General features: G+C 45.5%; 1 protein-coding gene across 1 annotated transcript in view; it reads left to right on the top strand.

Annotated features, from left to right (window-relative positions):
• The first annotated feature begins 272 nt into the window (after nucleotides 1-272).
• LOC139265728 (GRAM domain-containing protein 2B) overlaps nucleotides 273-27,613 on the top strand; it is a 197,896-nt gene continuing 170,555 nt past the window's right edge. The window contains exon 1 of the mRNA XM_070883040.1: nucleotides 273-438. Coding sequence (XP_070739141.1) covers nucleotides 371-438 — 68 coding nt within the window. The 5' untranslated portion in view covers nucleotides 273-370. The remainder of the gene's footprint in view (nucleotides 439-27,613) is intronic.

Below are 27,613 nucleotides of genomic sequence, written 5' to 3'. Positions count from 1 at the left end.
CTGGAGGTGGCCCTTCATGTTACAGGCTTTGCATACGTACTCAGCAAACCGACACTGGTGAGCCCTATGGTTTCCTCCACAATGCCAGCATGGTGCTACTCGATTAGCACCCCTTGGCGGACTCTGAGTTCTGGAACCCTGAAGTCCGTGCTCTCTACCCTGGGCAGAGCCACGTTCTACAGTTTTGCCTGTGAAAGGCACCATTCTGTGTACAGTACTTGCTGGGTTTGAGTCCACAGGATGAATAATTTGCTTGGTGCTGCAGGTCGAGGTCATGAACGCCCGACTGATGCTGATGGCCTTCTGTAGGTTGACTGTGATGTCGGCAGATAATAGCATGTGAAGGAGGTCCTCATGGCCAATTCCTGTAATGAAGACATCTCGCAATGCTTCGTTGAGGTGCGTGCCAAAATCACACGGTGCTGCAAGTCTCCTGAGGTGAGCAGCATATTTTGCAATCTCCTGGCCCTCAGGTCTGCGGTGAATGTAGAATCTGTGCCTGACCGTGAGGATGCTCTCTTTTGGTTTTAGTTGGTCGTGAATTAGTTCAGTCAGCTCATCGTATGTCTTATCCTTGGCCTTCGTGGGTGCCAGCAAGTCCTTGAAGAGGCGATGGACCTCAGACCCACAACTGGTCAGCAATATAGCCTTGCGCTTCTCCGCCGATGCATCCGTCTCCCCTGCTAGGTCGTTTGCCACGAAATATTGCTCAAGCCTTTCCATGAAGGCATCCCAATCATCACCCTCTACGAAGTCTTTTAGTGTGCCAAAGGTAGCCATAACCACGTGAAAGTCCGTATTCTCGTCGCCAGTTGTTATGTCTGTAATGTACTTATGAATGACTCCATGAGGCAATGTGTTGCACTCAAACTGTAGTGACCTTGGTTCTTTATTCGTAACTCCAGAGTGAGGCAGCCGCATGCTGGCTACCCTTTTATACAGCCCCTGCCACTAGTGCAGGAAACCCCGGTCTCCACCAGTTGCGTTCTCTAGTGGTACCAGCATATTATATGCACAGTGTGAACTTTATTGATAGTACATCAGGTAAACAAGTCTCCATCTTATGCAACTATACAGTGACTACACAGAGAGTATATCTATAGTCTGCATATATAACATGCCCCAATCAGGATTCTTCAGCAGCTGCTGACTGCAGGCAAGTTTAAAAAAAATATTTGTTGAAAACTCATCCCGTGGAGCTAGGTGGAGTAAGATTGCCTCCCTGACTCCACAGGAGTCGTGATCACCCCCACCTCCCCACCATGGCTGTCCCTCTCGGGGGGACAAATTGATTTTAATTTTTAAAGAAAAATTATTACTGATTATGTCCCCTCCACTTCTCTTCTGAAGTGGTTGATCCCTTGCTAAGGTAAAATTACAGCCCAAGTACCCATTATTGATCTGATTCTTGGTAGGCGATGCTGGAGGCTATGCAGTTGGGTGGAAGATGCCTGTGCTTGAGTTCTTTTAACATGGGATGGCCATTGCACACTAGCTACCACATGGGCTTTGCAGAGCGAGATCATGGCCCAGTGGTAAGGGAATCCAAGACGACTGGAGACCAGATTCTACTGTACGGGCCTAGTTGCCTACAGTGGAATGTGAGCCGTAAGCTCAGCACTGAGCAGCGCCTTTCGGAGAGATGGCGAGAAATCCGAGGTGTGGAGAGTGAGAGTAAGAGACTTGAGGCAAACTTCACTGTCCCAAGTATTAGATCCTGGCTGAGGACAGACACTGGGGCCCCACTCGCGCTTTTTAGCTACACCCTGCTCCATCTTTGCTTCTTGGTGGGTCGTAGGAGAAGATAGAATGGCCATCACCATTACACGCAACACGTGCCCGCCGCGATTCCTCCAGCTGCTTTTGCCTCCACAGTCGAGCGGGACCAGCGGCTGAAGGGAGGCCGAGACGCCAATGGATTCCATGCAATAAGGGCTATAATGGACATGATCTTCACCGCGTGACAACGGCAAGAGAAATGCAGGGAATAGTGCTAACCCTTGTACATGGCCTTCTTTGACCTCACAAAAACCTTTGACAGTGTCAACCATGAGGGATTATGGAGCGTCCTCCATTTCGGCTGCCTTCAAAAGTTTGTCACCATCCTCCGCCTGCTCCACGATGACATGCAAACCATGATCCTGACCAATGGATCCACCACAGACCCAATCCGCATCCGGACCGGGATCAAACTAGGCTGTGTCATTGCGCCAACCCTCTTCTCGATCTTCCTTGCTGCAATGCTTCATCTCACCCTCAGAAAGCTCCCCACTGGAGTGGAACTAAACTATTCAACCTTCGCCGCCTCCAGGCTAGATCCAAGCTTGTCCCATCCTCTGTTATTGAACTACATGATGCGGATGACGCTTGTGTCTGCGCACACTCAGAGGCCGAACTCCAAGCCATCGTCAACACCTTCACCGAGGCATACGAAAGCAAGGGCCTTAAACTAAACATCCATAAGACAAAGGTCCTCTACCAACCTGACCCCACCACACAGCACTGCCTCCCAGTCGTCAAAATCCACGGCGAGGCCTTGGACAATGTGGACCACTTTTCATATCTCGAGAGCCTACATCAGACATCGATAATGAGGTCCAAGTGCTCCAGTGTGCCAGTGCAGTCTTCGGTCGCCTAAAGAAAAGAGTGTTCAAAGACCAGGACCTCAAATCTGGCACCAAGCTTATGGTCCACAAAGCAGTAGTGATATCCACCCTCCTGTATGGCTCAGAGATGTGGACTATATGTATATCAAAAACCTGCAGAAGTACCACCAGCGCTGCCTCTGCAAGATCCTGCAAAACCATTGGGAGGATAGACGCACCAACATCAGTGTTCTCGTTCAGGCCAACATCCCCAGCACCGAAGCACTGACCACGCTCGATCAGCTCCGTTGGGTGGGCCACATCATTTGCATGCCTGATATGAGACTCCCAAAGCAAGCACTCTACTCGGAGCTTCGTCATGGCAAGCGAGTCCCAGGTGGGCAGAGGAAACGCTTCAAGGACATCCCCAAAGCCTCCTTGATAAAGTGCAATATCCCCACCGGCATCTGGGAATCCCTGGCCCAAGACTGCCCAAAGTGGAGGAAGAGCATCCGGGAGGGCGCTGAGCACCTCGAGTCTCATCGCTGAGAGCATGCAGAAACCAAGCACAGACAGCGAAAGGAGCGTGCGTCAACCCAGGCTTCCCACCCACTCTTTCCTTCAACCACTGTCTGCCCCACCTGTGACAGAGACTGTAGCATTGGACTCTTCAGCCACCTGAAAACTCACTTTTAGAGTGGAAGCAAGTCATCCTCTACTCCGAACGATGGCCTATGATGATGATATGCAGTTGTGTGGAGGGGGACACAAGAGCTGAGACCAATGTTGTCCTCTCCTAACATTTACACATGCATACTTCCCAACATTGGTTGCTATCAGGAGTGGAGACCATAGTCTAACAAAAGGGCACTGAGTTCAATTGTACCCGTTTACTACCACCCCAGCTGACTCAGCACAGACTGAGAAATGAACCTGTGACTATCCTAGTCCGTTTGGTTTTGCTGTTCACTGAATAAGCTCACTATACTATCAGGGAAACAACTGAGTTTTTTTAAAACCGCAATGCCAATATAATGATGACCTTAACTGTTAATTAACATCTGCCAATGATTACTTCAAGGCCTGAACTATACCTTGAATACCTTGTGCTGTCATTCTTCTTTATTATTAATACATTGTCTGTGGCATGGCCAAGGTTAGTAAATTAATGTATAAAATGGCAACAGTTAGGGGAGATCTAGAGAGTCGCCTTGTAGTCAGAAGCTGTAACTACACTGAGAGTTGATTTGGCAAAATTGAATAGTAATTGTTGACATAGCAATTATAATTTAAATGCTGACAGAAAAGCATGACAGGAATTCCGTGTATATATATGAATTAGACCAAAACATGCTGATGGCATAAATCTGCGGATGGGCTACAGGTATTGTGTAATTTCCCTAGCCTGATTCACTACAATACATCTGTCTGATGATGGTCAGTATTCAAATTAAATGTCCTCTCTTATTCCTCCTATTCTCCAATCATGCATCCTACTTGCATTTCCTCTCTGTGTTGAAGTCATTGTTTCTTGCTTTAAACAATTCTTTCCAAGGACCTCAAAACTGGATCTTTTTTATGTTCTTCTGCATTCTTTTCTTCCTATAATCTACTATTAAAGTTTTGATATGTTATTCTATTTTTCATCTACATTCTTGTACTTTTTTTAAAATTCAAGTTCAGAATATCCATTGAATGTGCAAAATGGATATTAACCTGTAATAAAAATAGAAAATCCTGGAAACATTCAGCAGGTCAGGCAGCACCTGTGGAGAGAGAAACAAAGTTAATGTTTCAGGTCAATGACCTTTCATCAAAAATGGAAGGTTTTAGAGATGAACAGCTTTTAAGCAAATGCAGAGCCAGGGAAAAGTGTGTGTGTGGGGGAGCAGAGAAAGAACAAAAGGGACGGTCTGTGATAGGATAGAGAGCAGGAGTGCTTAAATGACAAAAGGGATGATGGTGCAAGGCAAAAGGGAGTGGTAATGGGCCAAGTAAAGAAACAAAAGCTGGGTCAAGGTGAGGTGTAAATGGTTACAGCAGAATAGCAGAGTGCGAGGGAAGCATGGGAAATTTGACAAAGAGGAGAACATAAGAATTAGGAGCAGGAGTAGGCCATACGAGTCTTCAAGCTTGCGCCGCCATTCAATAAGACCATGGCTGATCTTCGGCCTCAACTCCATTTTCCCACCTGATCCCCATATCTCTTGTTTCCCCTAAAGTCCAAAAATCTATCTATCTCAGCCTTGAATATGCTCAATGACTCAGCGTCCAGTCTTTTGGGGTTGAGAATTTCAAAGAATCACAGCTTGCTGAGTAAAGAAATTCCTCCTCTTCTCAGTCTTAAATGGCCGAACCCTTTTCTGAGACTATGCCCCTAGTTCTTATTAGGCAGGAAATTGTGTTAGGGAAATTGATGGGATTGAAGGCCAATAAATCCTCGGGGCCTGATAGTCTGCATCCCAGAGTACTTAAGGAAGTGGCCCTGGAAATAGTGGATGCATTGATGATCATTTTCCAACAGTCTATTGACCCTGGATCAGTTCCTATGGACTGGAGGGTAGCTAACGTAACACCACTTTTTAAAAAAGGAGGGAGAGAGAAAACAGGTAATTATAGACCGGTTAGCCTGACATCGGTAGTGGGGAAAATGTTGGAATCAATTATTAAAGATGAAATAGCAGCGCATTTGGAAAGCAGTGACAGGATCGGTCCAAGTCAGCATGGATTTATGAATGGGAAATCATGCTTGACAAATCTTCCAGAATTTTTTGAGGATGTAACTAGTGGAGTGGACAAGGGAGAACCAGTGGATGGAGGTGTATTTGGACTTTCAAAAGGCTTTTGACAAGGTCCCACACAAGAGATTGGTGTGCAAAATTAAAGCACATGGTATTGGGGGTAATGTACTGACGTGGATAGAGAACTGGTTGGCAGACAGGAAGCAGAGAGTTGGAATAAACGGGTCCTTTTCAGAATGGCAAGCAGTGACTAGTGGGGTGCCGCAGGGCTCAGTGCTGGGGCCCCAGCTATTTACAGTATACATCAATGATTTAGATGAAGGAATTGAGTATAATATCTCCAAGTTTGCAGATGACACTAAGCTGGGTGGCGGTATGAGCTGTGAGGAGGACGCCAAGAGGCTGCAGGTTGACTTGGACAGGTTAGATGAGTGGGCAAATGCATGGCAGATGCAGTATAATGTGGATAAATGTGAGGTTATCCACTTTGGTGGCAAAAACACGAAGGCAGAATATTATTTGAATGGCGGCAGATTAGGAAAAGGGGAGGTGCAACGAGACCTGGGTGTCATGGTTGTTGAAAGTTGGCATGCAGGTACAGCAAGTGGTGAAGAAGGCAAATGGTATGTTGGCCTTTATAGCTAGGGGATTTGAGTATAGGAGCAGGGAGGTCTTACTGCAGTTGGTGAGGCCACACCTTGATTATGGTGTAGAGTTATGGTCTCCTAATCTAAGGAAGGACGTTCTTGCTATTGAGGAAGTGCAGCGGAGGTTCACCAGACTGATTCCCGGGATGGCAGGACTGACATATGAGGAGAGATTGGATCGACTGGGCCTGTATTCACTAGAGTTTAGAAGGATGAGAGGGGATCTCATAGAAACATATAAAATTCTGACGGGACTGGACAGGTTAGATGCGGGAAGAATGTTCCCGATGTTGGGAAAGTCCAGAACAAGGGGGCACAGTCTAAGGATAAGGGGTAAGCCATTTAGGACTGAGATGAGGAGAAACTTTTTCACTCAGAGAGTTGTTAAGCTGTGGAATTCTCTACCACAGAGTTGTTGATGCCAGTTCATTGGATATATTCAAGAGGGAGTTAGATATGGCTCTTACGGCTAAAGGGATCAAGGGGTATGGAGAGAAAGCAGGAAAGGGGTACTGAGGTGAATGACCAGCCATGATCTTATTGAATGGCAGTGCAGGCTCGAAGGGCCAAATGGCCTACTTCTGCACCTATTTTCTATGTTTCTATGTTTCTCCAGCCAGGGGAAACAACCTCTCAGCATTTACCCTGTCAAGCGCCTTCAGAATCTGATGGGCCAAAAATTGCGGTCGGAGGCTTCCTGCGGGCGGATGCCTCCGACCGAAATTTTTTAAACAAAAATACCCGACGATCGCAGAGGAACGTAGACTTGTGCTCCAAGGCCTAGCTGCGCAGTCCAGCTTAGGGGCCCATGTATTCCAGAAGTGTATGTGCATCCTGGGATCACGAGCTCCTCCCATTACTATTAATGAGAATACCCCAAAAATCAAATAAAAGACAAACATAAATTTAAAAAACACTTCACTTTTTAAAAATTAATAGAAATTGCATTAAATTAAATGTTTTAGAGAAAAGGTTTTTTTTAAATATTTTTGAAAATGTTTTAATAGTATTAAAAATAAACTTGCCTTCGTAGACAGGGTTTTTAATATAAAAATAAGAAATAATATTTATTTTTTCTATCTATTAAAACTCTTATTCTGGTAGAAGCAGGCAAAAGCAGGCTTTACGGCTGCTTTTACCAGACATAAGAGTTTGAAGGACATTCGCTGGGCAAGAGTTAGGCAAATATCCCAAATCTCCTCCAGCGAAGGCCCTTCTCCTGGGGATGTGTTGCAACTGTCAAAAGAAATTTTGACAATTTGCAAGTGCTGGATTTTGGCACATGTGCATCGCGCACCAAGAACAGGCACTTGCGGGGCCACCATGGGTGCGTGCGCAATTTTGGCCCTATATGTTTCAATGAGATCACCCCTCATTCTTCTAAACTCCAGAGAGTATAGACCCAATCTAGGAGAAGGCACCCATGGCCCGGGAATGTGATGGAAGAAAGGCAGGTAGATCCCAGGGGTCCACTCCGCCAGCCGTGAATCGATACATGACCCCAACCCAAGCACCAACTCACACCTCCTCCACTCCCAGTGGCTCTGGTGTAGCCATCCTCCATTACCAGCACCTGCTGTCCAAAAGAAAATGACAGAAGATCTAAAATTAGTAAAACTCATTTCTACTATGTTCCTAACACAGATGAGACTGCACACAGGGAGGTTAAAGTGACAGTGACCTCAGTCTTTATTAAGACACTCCAGAGTGAGGAACAGGCCTCAGGAGCCAGCTTATACACAGTGCTCCCAAGGGATGCTGGGGTCCCTTGGGACTTCAGGGGATGCGCTCCCTGGTGGCGGAACATGGGAGTGCATGCTTTACAGATACACAACATCACTTCCCCCAAAGTCAAGGTGAAAACTATTTCAAGGTGAGGCGTTCGGGAGCCTTTCTTTCCCTGGTGGACCGCCTCGGTACAAATGTCTGTTCTGGTGTGTTGGCTGTGCCCTCGCTGGGCTGGCATGTTGTTGGCCCTGCAGGGCTGCTGGGTGAGCCTGGCCTCGCTGGGCTGTTGGGCGTGATGGGTTCGATTTCCTGGTCCGGGTGTGTCGTTGAGATCCTTTGGGTGTGTGTGTGGGCTCGAAAAAGGTGGTGTCTGCTGTGGGTTGTTCAGGGCAGTCTGTGAACCGCAGCCTCGTTTGGTCCAGGTGCTTTCTGCAAATTTGGCCATTGTCTAGTTTGACGACAAACACCTGACTCCCTTCTTTAGCTATTACAGTGCCCGCGATCCACTTGGGACCATGTCCATAGTTTAGCACATACACAGGGTCATTCAGATCAATTTCCCATGACACAGCAGCGCGACCATCGTTTACATTTTGTTGCTGCCACCTGCTCTCTACCTGATCATGCAGGTTGGGGTGAACCAGCGAGAGTCTGGTTTTAAGTGTCCTTTTCATGAGTAGCTCAGCCGGGGACACCCCTGTGAGTGAGTGGGGTCTCGTGCGGTAGCTGAGCAGTACTCAGGACAGGTGGGTTTGGAGTGAGCCTTCTGTGACTCATTTAAGGCTCTGTTTGATTGTTTGTACTGCCTGCTCTGCCTGCCCATTGGAGGCTGATTTAAATGGGGCTGAGGTGACATGTTTGATCCTGTTGCGGGTCATGAATTCTTTAAATTCGGCACTGGCGAAACATGGCCCGTTGTCACTGACCAGTATGAAGTTGTACAGGGATTTAGTGAGGCCTCACCTGTATTATTGTGTTCATTTTTTTTCTCCTAATCTGAAGAAGGATTTTCTTGCTATTGAGTGAGTGCAGCGAAGGTTCACCAGACTTATTCCAGGGATGGCTGGACTGTCATATGAGGAGAGACTGGATTAAATAGGCCTGTATTCACGGGAGTTTAGAAGGATGAGAGGGGATCTCATAGAAACGTATAAGATTCTGACGGGACTGGACAGGTTAGATGTGGGAAGAATGTTCCCGATGTTGGAGAAGTCCAAAACCAGGGGACATAGTCTTAGGATAAGGGGTAGGCCATTTAGGACTGAGATGAGGAGAAACTTCTTCACTCAGATATATTTTAACCTGTGCAATTCGCTGCCGCAGAGAGTTGTTGATTTCATTTCATTGTATATATTCAAGAGGGAGTTAGATATGGCTAAAAACATAGAAACATAGAAAATAGGTGCAGGAGTAGGCCATTCGGCCCTTCAAGCCTGTACCGCCATTCAATGAGTTCATGGCACAACATGCAACTTCAGTACCCCATTCCTGCTTTCTCGCCATACCCCTTGATCCCCCTAGTAGTAAGGACTACATCTAACTCCTTTTTGAATATATTTAGTGAATTGGCCTCAACAACTTTCTGTGGTAGAGAATTCCACAGGTTCACCACTCTCTGGGTGAAGAAGTTTCTCCTCATCTTGGTCCTAAATGGCCCACCCCTTATCCCTAGACTATGACCCCTGGTTCTGGACTTCCCCAACATTAACAAGAACATAAGAACATAAGAACACAAGAATTAGGAACAGGAGTAGGCCATCCAGCCCCTCGAGTTCGCTCCGCCACCCAACAAGACCACGGCTGATCTGGCCGTGGACCCAGCCCCACCCACCCGCCCGCTCCCCACAACCCCCAAGTAAGGGGTTCAAGGAGTATGAAGAGAAAGCAGGAAAGGGGTACTGAGGGAATGATCAGCCATGATCTTATTGAATGGCGGTGCAGGCTCGAAGGGCCGAATGGCCTACTCCTGCACCTATTTTCTATGTTTCTATGTCAGGCAGGCCATGGGTGGCAAACATGGCCCTCAGGCTTTCAATGGTGGCGGTGGCGGTGCTTTCCGACATTATTTTACATTCAATCCATTTTGTAAAAGCATCCACCACCACCAGGAATATTTTACTGAGAAACGGGCCCGCATAGTCGACATGGATCCTCGACCATGGTCTGGAGGGCCAGGACCACAAACTTAGTGGTGCTCAACTGAGCACACACGCAGCATTGCCGTACACAGGATTCTAAGTCAGAGTTGATACCGGGCCACACGTGGGATCTGGCTAGCGCTTTCATCATTACTATACCCGGGTGAGTGTGGAGATCCGAGATGAACATCTCCCTGCCCTTTTTGGGTAGCACTACGCAGTTACCCCACAACAGGCAGTCTGCCTGAATGGACAGCTCGTCCTTTCGCCGCTGGAATGGCTTGATTAGCTCTTGCATTTCAACGGGGATGCTGGCCCAGCTCCCATGCAGTACACAGTTTTTTACTAGAGACAGCAGAGGATCTTGGCTGGTCCAAGTCCTAATCTGGTGGGCCGTGACAGGTGATTTATCATTTTCAAACACTTCTATGACCATCAACAAGTCTGCAGGCTGCACCACCATCAACAAGTTTGCAGGCTGCGCCATTTCCACCCCCGTGGTGGGCAATGGTAGCCGACTGAGAGCATCCGCACAGTTCTCGGTGCCTGGCCTGTGGCGGATGGTATAGTTATACACTGATAGCGCGAGTGCACACCTTTGTATGCAGGCTGAGGCATTAGTATTTATCCCCTTGTTTTCAGCCAACAGGGATATGAGGGGCTTGTGATCGGTTTCCAGCTCAAATTTGAGGCCAAACAAGTACTGATGCATTTTCTTTACCCCAAACACACATGCTAATGCCTCTTTCTCAATCATGCTGTCGGCCCTCTCAACCTTAGACAAGCTCCTGGAGGCATAGGCGACAGGTTGCAATTTCCCCGCAACGTTAGCTTGTTGTAATACACACCCGACTCCATACGACGACGCCTCACATGCTAGCACAAGTCTTTTACACGGGTTATACAATACAAGCAGCTTGTTGGAGCATAAAATGTTTCTGGCTTTCTCTAAAGTAATTACTTGGCTTTTTCCCCATACCCAGTTCTCACCTTTACAAATAACACATGTAGGGGCTCGAAGAGGGTGCTTAACCCTGGTAGGAAGTTACCAAAATAGTTGCGGAGTCCCAGGAACGACCACAGCTCCATGACGTTCTGTGGCCTGGGCACATTCCTGATAGCCTCTGTCTTGGCGTCCGTGGGCCGAATGCCATCCGCCGCGATCTTTCTCCCCAAAAACTCCACTTCTGTTGCCATGAAGACGCATTTCGACCTCTTCAGCCGCAGCCCTACACGATCCAGTCGCTGGAGGACCTCCTCCAGGTTTTGTAGGTGCTCGACGGTGTCCCGACCCGTGACCAATATGTCGTGCTGAAAAACCACTGTGCATGGTACTGACTTGAGTAGGCTCTCTGTGTTTCTCTGGAAGATCGCTGCAGCTGACCGAATTCCAAACGGGCATCTGTTGTAGATGAACAGTCCCTTGTGCGTGTTGATGCAGGTGAGGCCCTTCGAAGACTCCTCCAGTTCCTGCGTCATGTAGGCCGAAGTCAGGTCGAGCTTAACGAACGTCTTGCCTCCTGCCAGCGTCGCAAATAGATCGTCTGCCTTAGGTAGCGGGTATTGGTCCTGTAGCGAGAAACGATTAATAGTTACTTTATAATCGCTGCAAATCCTGACCGTGCCATCACTTTTGAGTACTGGAATAATCGGGCTAGCCCACTCGCTGAATTCCACTGGGGAGATGATGCCCTCGCGTTGCAGTCTGTCCAGCTCGATTTCCACTCTCTCCCTCATCATGTGAGGTAACGTTCGCGCCTTGTCGTGAATGGGTCATGCCTCTGGGCCCAAGTGAATCCGCACCTTTGCCCTGGAAAAGTTTCCAATGCCTGGCTCAAAAATGGAAGAAAATTTGTTAAGAACCTGGGTACATGAGGCCTCATCGACATGTGATAGCGCTCGGATGTCATCCCAGTTCCAGCGGATTTTGCCCAGCCAGCTCCTTCCAAGCAGTGTGGGGCCATCGCCTGGGACAATCCAGAGTGGCAGTTCATGCACCGTGCCCTCTTGGGTGACCTTGACCATGGTGCTGCCCAGGACAGTGATGAGCTCTTTGGTGTACGTTCTCAGTTTCGTGTGGATGGGGCTCAGGGCTGGTCTGAGTGCCTTGTTGCACCACAGTCTCTCAAACATCTTTTTACTCATGATGGATTGGCTAACGCCAGTGTCCAGTTCCATGGCAACGGGTAAGCCATTCAATTTTACATTTAGCATTATAGGTGGACATTTCGTCGAAAATGTGTGCACCCCGTGTACTTTAGCATCTGCCTCCTCTCTCTGAGGCTCGAAATTGCTTTGATCCACCATAGACCGATCTTCCTCTGCCACGTGGTGGTTAGCAGGTTTTGCAGAGCTTGCAGTTCGTCTGCAAGCTCTTTGGAGGTGCCCCTTTGTTCCACAGCTCTTGCAAACATACCCTTTGAAGCGGCATGAAAGGCTGAATGGAAGCCTCCACGATGCCAACAAGGTGTGAATTGCCTTGCATTCATCCTTTGTTGCAGACTCTGAGTCATCTGGGTCACCTGAGGCCTGCTGGTAGTTGCATACTCATGGTTTCTGCCCTGTACATTTCTGCTCGCAAACACAGTTCCAGTTAATTTATGAACTTTGCTAGCACTTGTGTGCTGAGAGATTTGTTTGGTGTTATCACTAGTGGACATAAACACCTGTGCTATCGCAATGGCCTTACTGAGGGTCAGTGTCTCTACAGTCAAATGTTTTCGTAGGATGGTCTTGTGGCCAATGCCCAGTACAAAAAAGTCTCTGAGCATTTGCTTCAGGTAGCTATCAAACTCACATTGTCCTGCAAGTCACCTTAGCTCGGCGACGTAGCTCGCCACTTCCTGACCTTCAGATCGCTGGCACGTGTAGAACCGATACCCCGCCTTCAGCACGCTCTCCCTCGGGTTAAGATGCTCCCGAACCAGTGTACAGAGCTCCTCATACGACTTCTTTGTAGGTTTCACCGGAACCAGAAGATTCTTCATGAGGCTGTAGGTCGGTGCCCCGCAGACCGTGAGGAGGACCGCTCTCCTTTTTGCAGCGCTTCCTTCTCCGTCCAGCTCGTTGGCTACAAAGTACTGGTCTAGCCGTTCAACATCGACTTCCCAGTCCTCACTCTCCGAGAACTTCTCCAGGATGCCCACAGTTTGCTGCATCTTTGCGTTGGATTCGTATACTCGTCGCCAGTTATAGTGTTCCTAACACAGATGAGACTGCACATAGGGAGGTTAAAGTAACAGTGACCTCAGTCTTTATTAAGACACTCCAGAGTGAGGAACAGGCCTTAGGGGCCAACTTATATACAGTGCTCCCAAGGGATGCTGGGATCCCTTGGGACTTCAGGGGAGGCGCTCCCTGGTGGCGGAACATGGGAGTGCATGCTTTACAGATACTCAACAATTGCCTGCACTGGATTTACAGGGAATAACTGGACCTGAATCTTTTGCAAGCACTGATCCAGTTTCATCCTTCAGAAATCCCTGTACCCCAAAATTTAGTTTACAGGTTTGACCCACATTCCTTATACATTTTTCCACAAAGACATTGTAGATGTCGTCTGCATTAAAATAATTCTCCTAGAAGTTTCCTTCACCTTTGAATGCGTTTTGGTTCCAATATTTAAAATGTTTAGGTTTAATATTTAATATTTTTTATTTACTCAACTGCCATCTTTTAGAACTCCAACTTGCTGATCATTGTGGTTATCCAGAGTCATTAGTAGCACGTATCAGTCACTTTCAATGGTTGTTTGGGCAATTCAATGAGGATCGCATTACATTGTGTGCAAACTTGATTGTCATCTTAATTGGACATTAATGTCTGTTCAACTATTTTCTCTCTTATGCTTGTTTTGTCGCTGAAATTGTTAGCATGCATAATAAAGGAATTGTGCCATTATGATGTTTCCTTGCATGTTCTGAATCAACAAGATAAATTTGAACATACTGGAAAGGGTTAGGTGTTCAGTATTCCAGTTTGTGACCTCAGTGACAATCTGTCTAAATTGATAAATGATTTTTACCCAGTGCAAAATTGTTTATTTATGCCTTCTCTGAATAGATTATAATTAGAACTGATTAAGTGGTACAGTTAGATCATTATTGCCACCCTTCCACATTGGTTTATCTCAGGAAGGATATACTAGCTTTGGAGGGGGTACAGAGACGATTCACTAGGCTGATTCTGGAGATGAGGGGGTTACCTTATGATGACAGATTGAGTAGACTGGGTCTTTACTCGTTGGAGTTCAGAAGCATGAGGAGTGATCTTATAGAAACATTTAAAATAATGAAAGGGATAGACAAGATAGAGGCAGAGAGGTTCTTTCCACTGGTAGAGGAGACTAGAACTAGGGGGCACAGCCTCAAAATACGGGGGAGCCAATTTAAAACCGAGTTGAGAAGGAATTTCTTCTCCCAGAGGGTTGTGAATCTGTGGTATTCTCTGCCCAGGGAAGCAGTTGAGGCGAGCTCATTGAATGTATTCAAATCACAGCTAGATAGATTTTTAACCAATAAGGGAATTAAGGGTTATGGGGAGCGGGCGGGTAAGTGGAGCTGAGTCCGCGGCCAGATCAGCCATGATCTTGTTGAGTGGCAGAGCAGGCTCGAGGGGCTAGATGGCCTACTCCTGTTCCTAATTCTTATGTTCTTATGTTCTTATAAATTGTAGTCTTTAAAATGGCCAATAAAGTCGTCAAGGGTAAAACAACCAAAAATATCTTGATCTCACGTGTCTTTTTAATGAGGACAAATAGAGTTCTTTCTTTACTCTAATTGTTCTGCCAATGTGAGTCTTATACCATGCTTAGATGGCTAAACCACTTTCATTGAAATATGTTTAGGCAGCTGCTGCTCTGAATTTACCATGTATACATTTGTTTCAAAATTTGGAGCTCTGGCAATGTCAGTAGTAGAGAAATAAATACTTAATCCATTTTTGGGCATGCGATGTCAATGTCATTTCAAGGAATTAAACTGCAATTCTCATGGGTTTCTTTTGGCTTTTAGTCAGTGTGGGAACAAATCAATCTCTGCTCTAATGTAAACTGCTGGCATAATATCCATTCAAAAATATTATTTTACACTAATATTTAATGGATTATAAATACATTATATGTATTTTTGCAAATGTACCTAATTATCTTTTTATAAATACAGCTCACCATTTTACAATGATCAATAAACCATGTATGGTTCTCCTAAATGCAAATTGAATATACAGGGCAATATTTCACCATGGGCTGGTTTATGCTCCCTTATGTAAATAACCTGGCTTTTGCAAGGGAGCTTATGTGTGCTTAATATTTAATAAGGCAGACTGAGCAGTTTGCAGCTCATCAAAAAATAGGAATATTAAACACGTTGCAAGATTAATCCTCTGGACCAACAAGAGCAGATAATCAATGTCAACAAACTGTGCCCCTGTTCCTAAGGAAAATAAATTTGTTTATGCTTATCTTTCTGCAGAATATTAACTTTACTATGTACAGAGTTAAGTACATCGACGCTCCTCTGTCAACATTACTCTTTGACAATTTAGGTCTGTTTTATCAATTGCAATTGCACCAACCAGGATTCTTTGAGCATATTACATTTTAAAATGTTATTCATATATTATTACAACATAATCAAGTAGTTTAACAAAATACTGAATTATGAGGCTCCTCCAATAGCTCATTGGGTACATGTGCTGCCCACAATGGTACTGAACCATTCAACCAGGAGGACCCCAATTTTAATTTTTGGTCCGCATTCTCTACTGGGATTATAGTAAGGAGCTACAATTGACCTTAATGTCTCTCGACTAAGGAGGGGAAAAAAAAACAACTGGAATTCATGCTCGAGTGCTAGATCGTCGCTGGAAGGTGGATGCTTATAAACATCAGTTGAAGGCAGCATCAGGATTGGCCATGATGCCTGCTGTAGATGGACAACCTGCTGAAACTCACTGTCTATGGTCAGATGTTAAGAAGAGCCACTTGGGCTAAAAATCTTCATATCCAGCATCTTAGCATAAGGACTGGAGTCAAGGAGAGCATCACTGATACAAATAAAAATATCAGCCATCTGCATCACTGCCGCTTCTCTCAACCCCTCCACTGCCTCTGATTTGTCACACTGCTTGTCTGACATCCAGTACTGGATGAGCAGAAAGTTTCTCCAACTAAATATTGAGAAGACCAAAGCCATTGTCTCCACCTAAATCTCAGTTCCCTAGCCACCGACTCCATCCCTCTTTCGAGTATCTGTCTGAGGCTGAACCACACTGTTTGCAACCATGTTATACATGTGGAATCTGACGCTGTGATTTTGGATGATATTATCAAGGGTAGCATGTAGATGAGAATAAGGAGAGGTTCTACCATATAGGGTTTGATGTCATTCTTAGCTCTGAAAACTGGTGTTCCCAGAATTAGCAATGATTTGTAATCGATGGTAATGAAATATCCGTTGAAATACAGAGCTTTTGCTTTGTGGTTACAGTCACATCCTCATCTGTCACAATGAAAGATTGATTTCAGAAATTATACCTGATGTAATTGCTGCAAAGGTTGTGCACTAAAAACATTTTTTTAATTTAACTTAGCCTACACTACAAAAACATGCTCTGCGCTGTCCTGATTCATCATTCTGTGGCCTTTTACTTTCACATACAGGATCCAGATGCACTACCTTTAAGTTTGTGTTTTGGGCAGAAGCTTGCCTGAAAATGGGACAGTTTCCCCAGACTCCCCCATGCTAGGTTGGCCATCTATGGCAGAAACATCAACATAGAAACATGGAAAATAGGTGCAGGAGTAGGCCATTCTGCCCTTCGAGCCTGCACCGCCATTCAATAAGATCATGGCTGATCATTCCCTCAGTACCCCTTTCCTGCTTTCTCTCCATACCCCTTGATCCCCTTAACCGTAAGGGCCATATCTAACTCCCTCTTGAATATATCCAACGAACTGGCATCAACAACTCTCTGCGGCAGGGGATTCCATAGGTTAACAACTCTCTGAGTGAAGAAGTTTCTCCTCATCTCAGTCCTAAATGGCTTACCCCTTATCCTAAGACTATGTCCCCTGGTTCTGGACTTCGCCATCATCGGGAGCATTCTTCCCGCATCCAACCTGTCCAGTCCCGTCAGAATCTTAAACGTTTTTATGAGATCCCCTCTCATCCTTCTAAACTCCAGTGAATAAAGGCCCAGTTGATCCAGTTTCTCCTCATATGACAGTCCAGCCATCCCTGGAATCAGTCTGGTGAACCTTCGCTGCACTCCCTCAATAGCAAGAACGTCCTTCCTCAGATTAGGAGACCAAAACTGTACACAATATTCCAAGTGAGGCCTCACTAAGGCCCTGTACAACTGTAGTAAGACCTCCCTGCTCCTATACTCAAACCCCCCTAGCTATGAAGGCCAACATACCATTTGCCTTCTTCACCGCCTGCTGTACCTGCATGCCCACTTTAAGTGACTGATGAACCATGACACCCAGTTCTCGTTGCACCTCCCCTTTTCCTAATCTGCCACCATCCAGATAATATTCTGCCTTCGTGTTTTTGCCCCCAAAATGGATAACTTCACATTTATCCACATTATGCTGCATCTGCCATGCATTTGCCCACTCACCTAACCTGTCCAAGTCACCCTGCAGCCTCTTAGCTTCCTCCTCACAGCTCACACCGCCACCCAGTTTAGTGTCATCCGCAAACTTGGAGATGTTACACTCGATTCCTTCATCTAAATCATTAATGTATATTGTAAAGAGCTGGGGTCCCAGCACTGAGCCCTGCGGCACTCCACTAGTCACTGCCTGCCATTCTGAATCACTGCCTGCCATTCTGAGTCACTGCCTGCCATTCTGCAGACCATAAGCAATTCAAATGTAGATCCCAAATAATGCCTCATCCATTAGTAATATCTTGTCATTCAGGAGACTGCCAGAACCTTGATTTTGACAAATTTCTTTGATCTCTGCTGGTCTTTGAAATAAATATTTTTAAGGATCAATACAAACACCAGAAGCCGGTCAGTTAAGGCAGCAGAAAGGTTGTAAGAGAAAAATAATCTTCGGACTTTTAGCAGGAAAGAGAGCAGAGAAAATCTTTTTTTCTAAGATCAGCAGAAATGCATAAACAGAAGAATTTCATCACAGTGTTCTGTATGTTTTAACTACGATGGAATAAAGCAGCTCATGAACCGAACCGAACAACATCTCACTCGAACACAAACAACAACCTGCATTTATATAGAATCATAGAAATGTATGGCACAGAAGGAGGCCATTTGGCCCATCGTACAGGTTACTTCAAGTGCATATCCAAGTAACTTTTAAATGTGATGAGGGTTTCTGCTCTACCATCCTTTCAGGCAGTGAGTTCCAGACCCCCACCGCCCTCTGGGTGAAAACATTTCTCCTCAACTCCCTCTATGCCCCCTGGTTAGTGTCTTCTCTGCCAGGGGAAATAGGTCCTTTCTATCCACTTTATCTAGCCTCCTCATAATTTTATGCACCTCAATTGAGTCTCCCCTCAGCCTCCTCTGTTCTAAAGAAAACAACCACAGCCCATCCAATCTTTTCTCATAGCTAAAATTCCCCAGTTCAGGCAACATCTCGAAAATCTCCTCTGTACCCTCTCTATTGCAATTACTTCTTTCCTGTAATGTGATCAGAACTGTACACAGTACTCTAGCTGTGGCCTAACTAGTGTTTTATACAGTACTAGCAAAACCTCCTTGCTCTTATATTTTATGCCTCGGCTAATAATGGAAAGTATCCTATATGCACTCTTAACCACCTTATCTACCTGTCCTGCTACCTTCAGGGATCTGTGGACATGCACTCCAAGGTCCCTCTGTTCCTCTACATTTCTAAGTATACTACAATTTATTGTGTATTCCCTTGCCTTGTTAGCCTTCCCCAAATGCATTACCTCACACTTCTCCAATCTGAATTCCATTTGCCACTTTTTTGCCCATCTGACCAGTACATTGATATCTACCTGCAGTCTACAGATAACTTCCTCACCATGAACCACATGGCCAATTTTTGTATCATCTGCAAACTTCTTAATCATACCCCCTACATTGAAGTCTAAATCATTGATATATACCACAAAAAGCAAGGGACTTAGTACTGAGCCCTGTGGGAACCCCACTGGAAAAAGCCTTCCAGTCAAAAAACACCCATCAACCATTACCCTTTACTCCCTGCCACCGAGCCAATTTTGGATCCAACTTGACACTTTCCCTTGAATCCCATGGGCTATTACTTTTTTGACCAGTCTGCCATGTGGGACCTTGTCAAAAGCCTTGCTAAAATCCATGTAGACTACATCAAATGCACTACCTTCATTGATCTTGCTCGATACCTCCTGAAAAAATTTAATTAATTTAGTCAGGCATGACCTTCCCTTAACAAATCCATTATGACTGCCCTTGATTAATCCATGACTTTCTAAATGATGATTTATACTGTCCCTCAGAATTTTTTTCAATAATTTTCCCATCACCGAGGTTAGGCTGACTGATCTGCAACTATGCTAAATCTAACTGAATTATGATCAGCACCACCAAAATGCTCTTTCACTGATGCCCCTTCCACCTGCCCAGTTTAATTCTCTAAATCTAAGTCCAGAACTGCCTCCTCTCTTGTTGGGCTTTAATGTAGCACCTTTAATGTAGGAAAACATCCATAGGTGATTGTAGAAGCATAATCAGACAAACATTGACACTGAGCCAAAGATGATGATACCGGGATAAGATGGGAAAGTGGAGTTGATGTAGAAGATCAGCCATGATTGAAAAGACATGCAGAATGGTAAAGGAGGGGAGGTAGCTCTGATATTAAAGAATGAAATAAGGACAGTAGAGAGAAACGATCTCGACACAGAGAATCAGGAAGTAGAATCAGTATGGGTGGAGATAATGAATAACAAGGGATAGAAAACATTGGTGGGAGTACATAAGAAGCATAGAAAATAGGTGCAGGAGTAGGCCATTCGGCCCTTCCAGCCTGCACCACCATTCAATAAGATCATGGCTGATCATGCAACTTCAGTACCCCATTCCTGCTTTCTCTCCATATCCTTTGATCCCTTTAGCTGTAAGGGTCACATCTAACTCCCTTTTGAATATATCTAACGAACTGGCCTCAACAACTTTCTGTGGTAGAGAATTCCACAGGTTCACAATTCTCTGAGTGAAGAAGTTTCTTCTCATCTTAGTCCTAAATGGCTTACCCCTTATCCTTAGACTGTGACCCCTGGTTCTGGACTTCCCCAACATCGGGAATATTCTTCCTGCATCTAACCTGTCCAATCCCATCAGAATATTATATGTTTCTATGAGATCCCCTCTCATTCTTCTAAATTCCAGTGAATATAAGCCTAGTCGATCCAGTCTTTCTTCATATGTCAATCCTGCCATCCCGGGAATCAGTCAGGTGAACCTTCGCTGCACTCCCTCAATAACAAGAATGTCCTTCCTCAGATTAGGAGACCAAAACTGTACACAATATTCAATGTGTGGCCTCACCAAGACCCTGTACAACTGCAGCAAGACCTCTCTGCTCCTATACTCAAATCCTCTCACTATGAAGGCCAACATGCCATTTGCCTTCTTCACTGCCTGCTGTACCTGCATGCCAACTTTCAATGACTGATGTACCTTGACACCCAGGTCTCATTGCACCTCCCCTTTTCCTAATCTGTCACCATTCAGATAATATTCTGCCTTCCTGTTTTTGCCACCAAAGTGGATAACCTCACATTTATCTACATTATACTGCATCTGCCATGCATTTGCCCACTCATCTAATCTGTCCAAATCACCCTGCAGCCTCTTAGCATCCTCCTCACAGCTCACACTGCCACCCAGCTTAGTGCCATCTACAAACTTGGAACATAAGAAATAGGAGCAGGAGTAGGCCATATGGCCCCTCAAGCCTGCTCCGCCATTCAATAAGATCATGGCTGATCTGATCATGGCCTTAGATCCACTTTCCTGCCCGCTCCCCATAACCCCTTATTCCCTTATCGGTTAAGAAACTATCAATCTCTGTCTTAAATATCTTCAATATATCCCAGCTTCCACAGCTCTCTGAGTCAGGGGATTCCACAGATTTACAACCCTTAGAGAGAAGAAATTCCTCCTCATCGCAGTTTTGAATGGGCGGCCTCTTATTCTAAGATTATGCCCCCTAGTTCTAGTCTCCCCTATCAGTGGAAACATCCTCTCTGCATCCACTTTGCCAAGCCCCCTCATAATCTTATACGTTTCGATAAGATCACCTCTCATTCTTCTGAATTCCAATGAGTAGAAGCCCAACCTACTCAACCTTTCTTCATAAGTAAAGCCCCTCATCTCCGGAATCAACCTAGTCAACCTTCTCTGAACTGACTCCAAAGCAAGTATATCCTTTCTTATATACGGAAATCAAAACTGTATGCAGTATTCTAGGTGTGGCCTCACCAATACCCTGTATAACTGTAGCAAGACTTCCCTGCTTTTATACTCCATCCCCTTTGCAATAAAGGCCAAGATTCCATTGGCCTTCCTGATCATTTGCTGTACCTGCATACTAACCTTTTGTGTTTCATGCACCAGGATCCCCAGGTCCCACTGTGCTGCAGCACTTTGCAATTTTTCTCCATTTAAATAATAACTTGCTCCTTGACTTTTTCTGCCAAAGTGCATAACCTCATGCTTTCCAACATTATACTCCATCTGCCAAATTTTTGCCTACTCACCTAGCCTGTCTATGTCCTTTTGCAGGTTTTTTGTGTCCTCCTCATACATTGCTTTTCCTCCCATCTTTGTATCATCAGCAAACTTGGCTACATTACACTCGGTCCCTTGATCCAAGTGTTAATATAGATTGTAAATAGTTGGGTTCCCAGCACTGATCCCTGCAGCGCCCCACTAGTCAATATTTGCCAACCCGAGAATGAACCATTTATCATGACTCTCTGTTTTCTGTTAGTTAGCCAATCCTCTATCCATGCTAATATATTACCCCCAACCCCGTGAATTTATATCTTGTGCAGTAACCTTTTATATTGCACCTTGTCAAATGCCTTCTGGAAGTTCAAATACACCACAACCCATGGTTCCCCTTTATCCACCCTGTTCATTACATCCTCAAAGAATTCCAGAAAATTTGTCAAACATGACTTCCCCTTCATAAATCCATGCTGACACTGCCTGACCGAATTTTGCTTTTCCAAATGTCCTGCTACTGCTTCTTTAATAATGGACTTCAACATCTTCCCAATCACAGATGTTAGGCTAACTGGTCTAACTCCACAGGAAAAATGATCCATCCATGGCTAACTAAAGAAGTAGTACATAGGCCCCCTAACAGAAGCTATACCTTTGCTCAGAATATTAATCAAGAAATAGTAGGAGCGTGTAACAAAGGTAATGCAATAATCGTGGGGGACTTTAATCTTCGTATAGACTGGACCAATCAAATTGGCAAAGATAGTCTGGAGGACGAATTCATAGAATGCATTCAGGTCAGTTTTCGAGAACAATACATCATGGAACCAATCAGGGAACAGGCTATTTTAGATCTTGTATTGTGTAATGAGACAGGGTTAATTAGCAATCTCACAGTAAAGGATTTTCTGGGGCAGAGTGTTCATAATACAATAGAATTTCGCATTATGTTGGAGAGTGACTTGTCTAAGTCTGAAACTAGAATCTTAAACTTAAATAAAGCCAATTACATAGGTATGAAGGGCGAGCTGGCTAAGGTAGATTGGAAAAATTGATTAAAAGATATGGCAGTAGATAAGCAGTGGCTAGCATTTAAAGAAATATTTCATAATTATCAACAAAAATACATTCCATTCAGAAACAAAAACTCCACAGGAAATGTGATCCATCCATGGCTAACTAAAGAAGTTATGGATAGCATTAGATTGAAAGAGGGAACTTATAATGTTGTGAAGAATAGTAATAAGCTTGAGGATTGGGAGGGTTTCAGAAACCAGCAAAGGATGACCAAAAAATTGATAGAAAGGGAAAAAATAGACTATGAGAGAAAACTAGCAAGAAATATAAAAACAGATTGTAAGAACTTCGACAAGTCTGTAAAAAGGAAGAGAGTAGCAAAAGTAAATATTGGTCCCTTAGAGGATGAGGCAGGAGAAATTATTATGGGAAATAAGGAAATGGCAGAAGCGTTAAACAAATATTTTGTATCTGTCTTCACAGTAGAAGATGCAAAAAACATACCGAAAATGGTGGGGAACCAAAGGTCTAATGAGGGTAAGGTACTTAAGGTAATTAATATAAGTAGAGAAAAAGTACTAGAGAAACTAAGGGACTAAAAGCCAACAAATCCCCTGGACCTGACGGCCTACATCCTAGGATTCTAAAAGAGGTGGCTACAGAGATATTGGATGCATTGGATGTGAGCTTTCAAAGTACCCTAGATTCTAGAACGGTCCCAGCGAATTGGAAGATAGCAAATGTAACACCGCTACTCAAGAAAGGAGGAAGAGAGAAAACAGGGAACTACAGATGTTAGCCTGACATCAGTTGTTGGGAAAATGCTGGAATCCATTGTTAAGAAAGTGGTATCAGGGAACTTAGGAAATCATAACATGGTTAGGCAGAATCAACATGGTTTTATAAAAGGGAAATCGTGTTTGACAAATTTATTAGAGCTTTTTGAGGATGTAACTAGCAGGCTAGATAAAGTGGATGTAGTACATTTGGATTTCCAAAAGGCATTCTATACGGTGCCACACACAAGATAATGGATCATGGGATTGGAGGTCATGTATTAGCATGGATAGAGGATTGGTTAGTGGACAGAAAATAGAGAGTAGGGATAAACGGGTCTCTTTCAAGTTGGCAGGCTGTAACTAGTGGGGTGCTGCAAGGATCAGTGCTGGGGCCTCAGCTATTTACAATCTATATTATCATCATCATCATAGGCAGTTCCTCGGAATCAAGGAAGACTTGCTTTCACTCCTGAAGTGAGTTCTTTGGTGGCTGAACAGTCCAATACGAGAGGCACAGACTCTGTCACAGGTGGGACAGATAGTCATTGAGGGAAGGGATGGGTGGGACTGGTTTGCCACACGCTCTTTCCGCTATCTGCGCTTGATTTCTGCATGCTCTCGGCATTGAGACTCGAGGTGCTCAGCGCCCTCTCAGAAGCTCTTCCTTCACTTAGGGCAGTCTTGGGCCAGGGACTCCCAGGTGCCAGTAGGAATGTTGCACTTTATCAGGGAGGGTTTGATGGTGTCCTTGTAGCATTTCCGCTGCCCACCTTTGGCTCGTTTGCCATGAAGGAGTTCCGAGTAGAGCACTTGCTTTGGGAGTCTCATGTCTGGCATGCGGACTATGTGGCCTGCCCAGCGGAGCTGATCGAGTGTGGTCAGTGCTTCAATGATGGGGATGTTATCCTGAATGAGGACGCTGATGTTGGTGCGTCTATCCTCCCAGAGGATTTGTAGGATCTTGCGGAGACATCGTTGATGATATTTCTCCAGCAACTTGAGATGTCTACTGTACATGGCCCATGTCTCTGAGCCATACAGGAGGGCAGGTATTACTACAGCCCTGTAGATGACCGGGTCCCCCTCTCCCACATTGGCGACTGTCCTCCCCTCCTTCCCCACCAGTGACCTGGCCTCTTCTCCTCCTCCAACACATGGTGAGTACCCTGGCTGTGACCCCCCCTGCCCTCTCACCCTGAACCCCGGTGGGCCACTAACCCTCCCAATGCCTGTCCCAAACTAGGCCTCGGATCACCTACCACCAATCTATATTAATGACCTAGATGAAGGGACCAAGTGTAATGTGTGGTGTATGTAGCACACAAATTACTGACTCCACACGGTCTGGTGTTAATCTAACTGCTGTGACCTTCGTCCTTTATTGAACAGCTCGAGAGTGACTCTTAGGTGTGGTGGTTAGCCTTTTATACTGCCTCTTGCAGGTACTTTCAGGTCTCCCACCACAGCGCCCTCTGTGGTGTACCATTGTGCTTATTATACATTTAAGGTACCAGGACGATACACACATCAATACATAACATAATGTATCCAAATTTGCTGATGATACAAAGCTATGTGGGACAGTAAGCTATGAGGAGAACACAAAGCATCTACAAAGGAATATTGATAGACTAAGTGAGTAGGCAGTAAGGTAGCAGATGGAGTCTAATGTAGGGAAATGTGAGGTTACTTTGGTAGGAAGATTAGAAAAACAGAATATTTTTTAAATGGTAAGAAACTTTTAAATGATGGTGTTCAGAGAGATTTGGGTGTCCTTGTGCAAGAAACACAGCAAGCAATAAGGAAGGCAAATGCCATGCTGTCCTTTGTTGCAAGGGGTTGGAGAATAAGAGTAAGGGGGGGGGGCGGAAATTGCCCCTTTCGGTAAGGCCTCTGGCTGCCGGAAAGTGGCAGCCACAGGGTGGCGGGGAATGACCGTTGTTACCGCAATTGCCCTCATGCAGTTTCCGGCGGTGAGCATATCTGCCCCGCTCCCCCCCACTTCTGTCGAAGCCTCCATGCGTGCGTCATCAGAATGCACACCGCCGAGGACACCGCCCCGGAAGCGAAATTCACCTGAAAAAGTCTTGTGACCATTTGACGGTGCCTACGCTAGGTTTTTGTGTCAGTACACAGTGCTTGATGATGACCGCCAGCGGTGTTTAAAGGTGTGTTGTCTTTAGTAGCATTTTTGTCAGCAACTTTTTGTTGGACTTTTTAAAAGCAATGCGAGCAGCCTTGATGAAAGGGCGCTTGGTTGACAGTGCTCCAGGCTCTTCAAACTCAACAACAGGGAGCCATCATTAAGGAGGCTGGGCTTGGGCAGGAAATCAAAATAGGGGCTGTGCTGGCAGGCCAACACCTCCTGCACATTGTGCGTGCCAAGGAGGCATGCAGGAGAAAGTGGCGCCAGATCCAACGGCTGGAGAGGCAGCGGGCAAAGGCCACAGAAATCATGGCCTATAAAAGGCCCGGGAGTTCGAGGAGCTGCGGGAGTTCGGAGAGGCGTCGAGGAGGCCTATAAAAGGCCCGGGAGTTCGAGGAGCTGCGGGAGTTCGGAGAGGCGTCGAGGAGGCCTATAAAAGGCCCGGGAGTTCGAGGAGCTGCGGGTGTTCGGAGAGACGTCGAGGAGGCCTATAAAAGGCCCAGGAGTTCGAGGAGCTGCGGGAGTTCGAGGAGGCCAGCTAGTGCAGGTGCAGGGGCAGAAGGTAAACAAAGAAGTAGAAAGAAATCGAAGGGTGATGTCACAGCCAAGCAGGTAAGTGATTGGCTGGTGGATTGGTGAGTATTTAATATTTTTTTCTTCTTTTTATTTCCTTATCAGTAGGTAACCTTTGACATTGTTGCCAAATTAAGTTAATCGAAGGGTTAAGTCATGGTAGGATGCCCAGACACGTGTCATGCTCCTCCTGTGCTATGTGGGAACTCAGGGACGCTTCCAGTGTCCCTGACGACTACATGTGCAGGCAGTGTATCCTGCTGCAGCACCTGAAAGACTGCATTGCGGCACTGGAGCTGCGCATAGATTCACTCTGGAGCGATGCTGAGGATGTCGTGAATATCACGTTTAGTGAGTTGATCACACTGCAGGCAAATGTTACTCAGGTAGATAAGGAATGGGTGACCATCAGGCAGAGCAATGGAAGGAAGATAGTGCAGGGGTCCCCTACGGTCATCCCGCTCCAAAACAGATATACAGTTTTGGGTAATGTTGGGGGGGGATGACTCATCAGGGGAAGGCAGCAACAGCCAAGTTCATGGCACCATGGATGGCTCTGCTGCACAGGAGGATAGGAAGAAGAGTGGGAGAACTATAGTGGTAGGGGATTCTATTGTAAGAGGAATAGATAGGCGTTTCTGTAGCAGCAATTGAGACTCCAGGATGGTATGTTGCTTCCCTGGTGCAAGGGTCAAGGATGTCTCGGAGCGGCTGCAGGACATTTTGGAGGGGGAGGGTGAACAGCCAGTTGTCGTGGTGCATATAGGTACCAACAATATAGGTGAAAAACGGGATGAGGTCCTGCAAGCTGAATTGAGGGAGCTAGGAGTTAAATTAAAAAGCAGGACCTCAAAGGTAGTAATCTCAGGATTGCTACCAGTGCCATGTGCTAGTCAGAGTAGGAATTGCAGAATAGCTATGTGACTTGAGGAGTGATGCAGGAGGGAGGGATTCAAAGTCCTGGGACATTGGAACCGGTTCTGGGGGAGGTGAGACTAGTACAAACCGGATGGTCTGTACCTAAGCAGGATTGGAACCAATGTTGTAGGGGGAGTGTTTGCTAGAGCTGTTGGGGAGGGGTTAAACTAATATGGCAGGTGGATGGGAACCTATGCAGGGAGACAAAGGGAAGTAAAATTGGGGCAGAAGCAAAAGAAAGAAAGAAGAAAACTAAAAGTGGAGGACAGAGAAACTCAAGGCAAAAATCAAAAAGGGCCACATTGTAGCAAAAGTCTAAAGGGAAAAAGTGTTAAAAAGACAAGCCTGAAGGCTCTGTGTCTCAATGCGAGGAGTATTCGTAATAAGGTGGACGAATTAACTGTGCAGGCAGCTATTAACGAATATGATATAATTGGGATTACGGAGACATAGCTCCAGGGTGACCACGGCTGGAAACTCAACATCCAGGGGTATTCAATATTCAGTAAGGATAGACAGAAAGGAAAAGGAGGTGGGGTAGCGTTGCTGGTTAAAGAAGAAATTAACGCAATAGTAAGGAAGGACATTAGCTTGGATGATGTGGAATCTGTATGGGTGGAGCTGCG

This window comes from Pristiophorus japonicus, chromosome 1 (genome assembly GCF_044704955.1).
Source record: "Pristiophorus japonicus isolate sPriJap1 chromosome 1, sPriJap1.hap1, whole genome shotgun sequence".
Lineage (NCBI taxonomy): Eukaryota > Metazoa > Chordata > Chondrichthyes > Pristiophoridae > Pristiophorus > Pristiophorus japonicus.
The sequence above is the reverse complement of the archived record's forward strand: the minus strand, read 5'-3'. Positions and strand labels throughout refer to the sequence as shown.